The 8,864-nt window shown below is 37.0% G+C and overlaps 1 protein-coding gene across 1 annotated transcript; it reads right to left on the bottom strand.

Moving 5' to 3' along the window:
* Nucleotides 1-2,326: 2,326 nt before the first annotated feature.
* tspan34a (tetraspanin 34a) lies at nucleotides 2,327-7,461 on the bottom strand. Its single transcript, XM_026169286.1, has 8 exons — nucleotides 7,412-7,461; nucleotides 6,241-6,322; nucleotides 4,927-5,139; nucleotides 4,007-4,081; nucleotides 3,798-3,905; nucleotides 3,465-3,599; nucleotides 3,254-3,346; nucleotides 2,327-2,767 (listed from the first exon to the last, which is right to left on the bottom strand). Exons 2-8 carry the CDS (start codon nucleotides 6,295-6,297, stop codon nucleotides 2,711-2,713), a joined length of 738 nt encoding a protein of 245 aa, XP_026025071.1. The 5' UTR covers nucleotides 6,298-6,322; nucleotides 7,412-7,461; the 3' UTR covers nucleotides 2,327-2,710.
* Between the last annotated feature and the right edge of the window lie 1,403 nt (nucleotides 7,462-8,864).

The following is an 8,864-nucleotide window of genomic DNA, read 5'->3' as shown; positions in this document are numbered from 1 at the left end:
TGTTACTTTTGGTAATTTTGGTCAAATTTGTGAAAACAACCTGCATGAGGAGGCATTGGTTCATATATTTACTGAAAAAGGCTGTTTGTGAGTCTGCTGCCTTGATAAAACGTTGTGTTTGTATGCATGTCTTTAGTTTTTTTGACCTGTGTGGCTAAAAGACAGATGGCTCTATGGTATAGTGGTTGACACATTCACCTACACATAACATTTCCCCAATTTGAGACTGGGTGGAGGCACAGTAGATTGGTACTCTCAGTGTTGATACGAGTCCCAGATAAAAGGGACTTTCCATATGCTTGAAGTTCTTATAAGAACGTTGACCTAAAAAAGAACTTAATAATGTCATAACGCTATCAAACATAATCAGATGTTGAGGTTTATCTGTTTTATGATGTTTATGATAGCTGTGGCAGAACATGTGACTGTAAAACCGGCTGCGTCACCAGCTAGCACACACACACACACACACACACACACACACACACACAGTTGCCTCTTTTTACGCTTGATCGGGGTGACTGATAAATTACACAGACATAAAGAAAAATACTCTGGAAATGAGTTCGTTCATTCTAGCAACATCAGTAAAATAAAATGACAATGTAAGAAGTGACACTGTTACAATAGAAGTAATGGGAGCTGTAATTTTTCTGCATGCGCACAAAGTAATCATAAAAAAAGATTGATGAAACTGTTATGGTGATGAAAAACTGTGATAGTGGAGGAAAAATTGTTTCCGAGCATGGAGGGCAATCCACAGATCAGCGCTCCTGTCAGTTAATGCTCACTGGAAATATTCGACCTGAATGTGACATGTTTGCATTGAGCGGGAGCACTGTAGCGATAATTGGTGTTATGTTGTAAGTTAGTTAGCTAAGGCTAAGCAGACCATCTTTTCTCTTCGACCTTACATTAAATAGACATAATGTTCAGTGGTAATGTTCAAATATACCTTTTCATCCCTCATGCAATTAAACACCTGTTTGTTGATATTAATATGTAACTTATACACTTTGTTAAGTCTACTTATTACCTGCCACTATTTTTTTTTCTTAATGCCTGAATACTAGTCATTTTCCAAAGCTTGAAGCAGACTGTTGAACCACGAGATTTAACTCAAAAGATTAAATTGGAGTGGATATACTAAAAAATATGAGTTCATTCAACACTAACATGACTGATGTTCAGGGTTGTGTAAGGACTTCATACATAGATTACTTTTGAAGTCTGTCTTATCACCAGTGTTCATGATAACTTAACTGCTTTCTGTGTCCTGCAGATAAAAGCAGCAGCATTAATGGAAAATTCAACTCTTATCAAGTCTTTCTTTAATAATTAGCTTACGTATTATCTCCGGCCACTTTATTGGCACCTCTTACTAAAACCAGGTTGGACTTACATTTGACTACAGAAATGACTTCTATCTTCATGGCATCAATTTAAAAAGGGACTATAAATACTTTTTAAAGATTTTGGGGCTTATTGACGTGAGAGCGTCACATAGCTGCCTGAGATTTGTCAGCTGCACATTCATGGTGTAAATCTCCCCTTTCACCACATCACAAAGGTGATCTACTGGATTCGGATCTGGTGACTCTGGAGGCCATTTGAATACAGTTAACTCATTGTCATATTCAAGAAGCCAGTTTGAGATTACTTGAGCTTTGTGACATGACACTGTGGTCATAAAGAGAAAGAATACTCGGGTAGGGTGTGGCATTTAAATGATACTGAGTTGATACCAATGGGTTTGATACAATGCAGGATGCATCCGTGGTTTCATGTTGTTTACATCAAAATGAAACCCTACCATCCATCTGTGTCACAGTAGAGATTGAGACCCATCAGAATTTTAGTCAGAAAATTGCAGTTTCAGTTTCCTGTTCTTGGCTGACAAGTGTGGCTTTCTGCTGATGTCACCCATCTGCTTCAAGGTTCCACATGTTTTCTGTTTAGAGATGCTCTTCTACATTTTTGGTTGTAAAAAGTGGTTATTTGAGTTACTGTTTCAGCCAGAAAACTGTTGCTCACTGGATATTTTCTAATTTCTGGACCATTAATTGTAAACACTAGAGACGGTTGTGTGGGAAAATTGACAAGCCTGTCTGGCACCAACAGCTATGCCATGTTCAGAGTCACTTAAATTACTTTTCTTCCGTATTTTGATGCTCAATTTGAACTTCAGCAGGTCATCTTGACCATGTGCATATGCCGAAATTCACAGAGTTACTATCATGTGATTCATATTCGACTTATCAAACAACTGAGAAGGTGTACCTAAAAAGTTGTAAAGTAAGATAAAAAATTCAAGTAAACTACGATCAATTATGGCACAAGTTCAGTTTGTTCTTTTTATTATTTAGAAGTGATCATACATAAAAAAATAAACTCATAACATTAATTTAGTGACTGTAAACCACTGACACAAAGAAACCAGAGTTCTCTGCACTGTGCATCATTTCAAGTGTATCAGCACATACAGCAGGAGACCCTCACACAAACATAAATAAATCACAGTATAAGTGTGTACAGATACATCGTTTTAAAAGTAAAAAGATGTTACTAGCTTTTCCTCTATCTTTGTATGAAAGCTTTAAAAACCAGAAGAGGCAGAGCATTCAATGTTCAGCTGAAAATCTGCTTTGAATCAAATACTAGAAAACTTTCCACAGACAAAACCGCTTAGCAAAATTTCTCCAAAGTTGAATTATCGATCTTTTCTAGCCTTGCAGTAGAGAACCATTGAAACCACCATGGCAGCGATCTGCAAAGACAACAGTTAATCAACATTAGATCTAACTACAGTGATCTGAGATGAGATACAAGTTACAATGTGGACAAATTCTGTGTCATATTCTGTACTCTGTAAGATGCAAATTGCTGAACAAGCTGTGGACTTTGCTGCAACTGTCATGCCATTTATAAGGTAAGGTTGAGTCAAATTATGGGATGTTAACTGAACTGTTTATTTTATTCAAAAATAAATAAGGTGTTCATTTGGGCTGAAACTATTTCCCCTTACTTCAAGAGTCAAATCAGTATGAAAATTAACTTTTTTAAATATGTTGTTTCACAGTAATAAAATTAAAATGAATCACCCAGAAAAAAGACACACACACTGTGTCATCTAGTATCATTTATAAGTATATGTAAGATATATGGCCATAAAGAAATTGAAGATAAAAATATACACAATAGATAATAACTAGCATGCAGTATATAACTGATGGATGACGAACGTGAACGATACCTCGAGAGCAGCGATCCCCATTGCCACACCTGCAATGACCAGAGCGTTGTCCTCTATCAGCTGCAGCAGTTTGTCAAAGCAGCCATCGATGTTCTAAAAGCAAAACAAATGTTTTTAGCTGAGGATGGGAAACACTGCTGTGCACTGTACATTGGATTCATTCTGTTGCTGACATGCATAAAATTAGGCCAAATGTAGGCTGGTCTCATACCGAATGTTGCGCTTCATTTTCATTGCATTTCTCAGCACTGATGGTTGAATTACAGCATGGGGCTGGATAGAGACCGTTACTGTTAAAAGGCGAGTTTGTAAAATCTGTGTAGTTCCTGTATCCACAGCATTTAAGCTAGAAGAGAGCAAAAAACTGTTAATGCAACAAGTTTTTAATTACCATAACAACAGAACAAAATTACGACTACAAGTTTGATTAATGTGTAAAATGTGAAGTAATTCAAAACGTTAGTCTTAAAATTTTGATCAAATAAACCTCCATGTGCAGATAGATCACAAACCTTTCTCTTAAATAAATAAATGGGTACAGTACCTCTTTCATTGTGTTGCTCCAGACAGAAGTCAGCTGGTTTTCCTTTCCATAGTTGTTTTTAATGCTCTTTTGGACGTTTTTCTCCAGTTCCTGAAGAAGCTCACCAGCCTGAGAGACACAGACAGACAGTAGCACGTTATCATGCTTTTTAGTTTCTAAATCTGACCATTGGCAGCTCTTGCCAGATTTTGCTCTTCAGAGCTACTTACCACATCTTTGAAGACAAAGAGCACAATGGCTCCTGCAACCTCGATGAGGAAGATAATCAAAACAATACTGAAGAACTAAAAGGGGGAAAACGAAAAAGCATACTGTAAAACATTCTTAACAGCATACTCTTAAGGTGTCAGTGGAGAAACAGATGTATAGTTACAAGAAAGTACCTGCTCAAATATGAAGCTAAAGAGTAGCTACAGAAGAATCACAATCTTAAGTCACTATACAGTACATGTCCATTAATATGGTAAAGTTTTCAAGATGGCTATTTACTGTGCATTTCTAAGTCAGTGTAACAGCAAACCCAGCCCTAAAACACATTTATTTCCTGCAGTGTTTGTTTTTTTGTGTGCAGTACATTAATTGGCTGTTGGATATGCCTTTCCACACTAACTGCCATTTGTACACTACGAGTTTTGTCTTCTTTATCCACTCACATCTATCATATTGCCTTTAGCCTCATTAATTTGACAAGAACTAGCGTCAGCAGTCATAAAGTGCTGGCTCTGGTAAGTCAGACTGTTGAAGAATCTTTCAAGAGCACCTGCACCTGTTTTCAAATGTATCGATAGCACACGAAGAAGAAATTTACTGATGTGTCAGTATTTGGTCACATCATGTGTGAGGACACACGTCTTTAAATGAATGGCAAAAGGAAATACTAAACACTTCTTTTAAACATTTTTCTGACTCAGCTGACTTAAATATAATTCTCTCTACTCCCCAGTTATAAACTGAAATTGTCATCTCAAGGAAAGACTTTGGTGCCATGTTATATTTTATTGATTTGGGCAAAGTTGCAAACTTTATTATCCTACTATTACAGACACAGAAGACCATATCTGCTGTTCTTTCTTTCTTTCTTTTTTTACAAATGTTTTATTCATTTATTTTTATTCCAAACTTTGCTCACCGTCAGCAGCATGCACTTGCTCTCCCTGATGGCACCGCAGCAGCCCAGGAAGCCAATCAGAACTAGTACAGCACCCACGGCGATGAGCAGGTAGCTGACGTTTGCCAGTTGTGATAAGGAGGAGGAGTCTTCCACCTCATCCAGTATATCCAGAAAGGAACTCCTGTCCACCTGCACCCAAATTCCCACACCCAGAATGACGGCACCTGCTAACTGCAGGTTTATGAAGAAAGAAAGGAGAGAAAGAAAAAAACTGTAAGATAATGTAAGCAGACGATTAAAACATGGAATGCTAATGGGAAATTAAACTAAAAAACTGAACGTGAATGATATGAACTGCACTAACTTTTTTAATAAGTAACAGTGGCAAAATAAATTGTATTTATTTATAGCTGTCAACATTTTAAGAAAAACAGTTTCTTACTACATATTAAATTAATTTTCTGATATCACTGAAAATCCGAAGGAAAAAGACAAAAATAGGGAACAACATACGTAAGAAGAAAAGTTGGCAACTGGATTTCTTTAGGTTTGCAAAGACATTTCACCTAAAACTACTCAATCTACTGAAAACTACTCAAGACTTCCAGTTGCCTCTTTTTACGCTTGATCGGGGTGACTGATAAATTACACAGACATAAAGAAAAATACTCTGGAAATGAGTTCGTTCATTCTAGCAACATCAGTAAAATAAAATGACAATGTAAGAAGTGACACTGTTACAATAGAAGTAATGGGAGCTGTAATTTTTCTGCATGCGCACAAAGTAATCATAAAAAAAGATTGATGAAACTGTTATGGTGATGAAAAACTGTGATAGTGGAGGAAAAATTGTTTCCGAGCATGGAGGGCAATCCACAGATCAGCGCTCCTGTCAGTTAATGCTCACTGAAAATATTCGACCTGAATGTGACATGTTTGCATTGAGCGGGAGCACTGTAGCGATAATTGGTGTTATGTTGTAAGTTAGTTAGCTAAGGCTAAGCAGACCATCTTTTCTCTTCGACCTTACATTAAATAGACATAATGTTCAGTGGTAATGTTCATCTAATCTGATTTATGGGGAAAAGCAAATATTCACATTATCGAAAACTCTGACTTAAAGCCATATCTGAACAGAGAAAGTGGGCTAAAATGTACGTCTTATTGAGACTACCTATAAAAGAGAATAATTCATACAGCCAAATGAAATGGTTTGGCCTTTTTTGATTCACTACTCTCTGTAAAGTCTTCTTTGTAGTCTGGTGTAGGATGTGAAACCAAGCTGTTGAAGAGATGCAGACAAACAGAAGTTCTCTCTTTTTTCCAACTTACAAAGATGCCGCCATTGAAGATGAACATCATAATTTTGAGAAAGCTGGAACAACACATTTTGGCTGATTTCTGTTTTTTCACTCTGTTGAAGAAACAAGAACAAAAAAAATTATGTCAGTTCAGGTGAAAACAACTTATCTAGTGTAATTACAATTATTCTTTTTCAGCATTTAACATGGGGAACTTTTCTTTTACTGCTGAAATTCAAATCAATAGCAAGAGGCAGACAACACAAGCAGTGGCCAACATGGGTCACTCGGCATTCGCTTGGGTTAAACATTAACCAAAGTAGCTGGCAGCAAAAGAGTGGGGGGTCGTAATCTTCTTTAAATATACCAATCGTTTCATGCTGACGTCATGCAGTTTCGGTTGAAGCATTGCCCAAGTCTACATGTTATTTTTTATTCATTTTGCTGCTAGTTATTTAAATCATCCTACTCTAGGCACCTCAGCTGGGTGATATGCTTGCTTCTTTTTTTCCTTGCATTAAAGTCTGTATTTGGTTGAGTTGAGGTAAAAAAAATAGCTTCCTCTAGCTTTGAACTGCAAGTGTGCTGAAATATTACAGCTGAGGTACCTTATCAGGTTAGTGGTTTCACAGTTTAGGTAGCACAGGAGTGCCATAAAAGAGGCACACACAACCCCTTGTCCATTAACTTGCACAACCTAACATGCCTGTTCCTGGTATCAGAGAAATAAACTCCGTTTTATAGTGACTGTCATGTTCTTCCTTATTGCAGCTTTGACAACAGCAATCAATTGGACCTACTTTGCAGCTGCAACCTTGTTTCCATGAGGCAATAAAGTTCCCTTATAACACCTCCATGTTAATTTCTGAATACATACTCGAGCAGCCACAGAAGAGGGGAATAAATTACTTAAACTCTAAGAAGAAAAGATGTTTCTGCACCAACACTTTTAATAGAAATGCAGCAGCTAAATAACTCAGTTTGATGGTTTTTTTTGTTTTTTGTACCTGTTTTTATACACAATAATAACACTTGGATATTGCTAAGGAATAGTAATCATGTCACTACAACTTGCCTAATGTTAATAAAATCCTTTGATTACAGAACAAACCATTCATCATCCGGATGAGCTTTAGATTAAGGAAGATTAATAGCAGTGTAGTTGTGGAGTTTGAATTAAAAAGTGAAGAAAGCAACTATACCTGTGTTGTACTGAGGTGTGCGTGTCCGCTGAGGTCTGATCAGCGAGGAGTGTCTGTGCATCGACGATTTGGACTGCCCATTTAAGTTCTCACAGGTCGCACAACCCCATGACCAACACGCCCACCATAGGACAGACACACACACACACACACACACACACACACACACACACACACACACACACACACACACACACACACACACACACACACACACAGGGTTCAAAGTTATTTTCAATCACATTTCACAACTTTCCATGACATTGAGATACGTTTTTATGACCAAATGTCACGAAGACAAAAAAAATCAGACAACAACATCATATAAAGCAATTTAATCTGACAAGAGATATTTTCTCAGGTGACGTAATTCAGTCACAAGCTCCTATACAAGGGTATCTGGGAAGCATGTTTTCCAAAACTTCCTGGTTTCATTGTTTTCTTGCAACTCATCAAGGGCTGAAAAAAATACTAATTTAAAATTCAATTAATAATCCAGGTTTTTCATAACAAACACGACTCACACAATCACAATTGTGCTCTACACAATAAGATCTTTCTTGGTGATCAGTCCAATCAAAGAAACCATGGTGATCAAATCAATGCAGGTCATGGTCAAAGTAAAAGGTTCACTATTAAAACACAGTAGGAAGTCCAGTGTGATGTCATTGAACAATTAAAACTGTCATGATAAACGATAACTGGTTTACTCGTGGAACATTTTTACGATAATATTTATGACTTTATTGATTTGTCGTGCTATTGATTAGTGAATGATTTCAACACTGCATGGAAACTTCTGGGAATGTTTTATTATTAACTTCATGGATCATTAGGAAGTACTTAATCTGATTCAGCACTGGTTCCTTCCCGGCTCCCTCAAAATGACATTTCTTTTGTATAATAGCTTTAAAATATCAGTGCGCAAAATTTACCCTTCATGCATTAAAAGCTACCTTTGAAGCACATACGCTATATTGCCAAAAGTATTTGATCATCTGCATATGAACTTGAGTGACATCCAATTCTTAATCCATAGGGCTTAATATAATTCCGTAAGGGTTAGTTAGTGTATCTATGGGAATTTTTGACCATTCTTCCAGAAGTGAACCCTGAGAAGGTCCGGCCCGGAGTCTGTGCTATGATTCAGCCCAAAGGTGTTCTGTCAGGTAGAGGTGTTTGTTCTAATACCATCCATCCATTCGCGCTCACATTCACACCTATGGGCAATTTGTTCTAATACCACCTAAGCAAAACTACACCAATTAAATGTCTATAACACAGTAACACAAAAGTGTGCCGGCCACTCACAGTGTTTTATCTCCTTTCTGATAATTCACTGGAGAAAACTGTCTTTCCAAGCAATGACTCATCCATTTAAAAACAAATTACAAAACTATACATGAAATGTTTTCATACAAATGAGGCCAACAGACATAACATACATATTCCT

The sequence above is a fragment of the Astatotilapia calliptera genome, chromosome 6 (genome assembly GCF_900246225.1).
Source record: "Astatotilapia calliptera chromosome 6, fAstCal1.2, whole genome shotgun sequence".
Lineage (NCBI taxonomy): Eukaryota > Metazoa > Chordata > Actinopteri > Cichliformes > Cichlidae > Astatotilapia > Astatotilapia calliptera.
This window is presented reverse-complemented; position numbering and strand designations above follow the sequence as displayed.

What these genes read in the sequence shown, in the direction of transcription:
- tspan34a (XM_026169286.1), bottom strand. Translation starts at nt 6,297, where the DNA reads ATGTGTTGTTCCAGCTTTCTCAAAATTATGATGTTCATCTTCAATGGC. An exon ending in TCTTTGTCTTCAAAGATGTG is followed by an intron (nt 3,906 to 4,006) that starts GTAAGTAGCTCT and finishes TGTGTCTCTCAG; the next exon opens with GCTGGTGAGCTTCTTCAGGA. An exon ending in AAAATGAAGCGCAACATTCG is followed by an intron (nt 3,347 to 3,464) that starts GTATGAGACCAG and finishes TTTTGCTTTTAG; the next exon opens with AACATCGATGGCTGCTTTGA.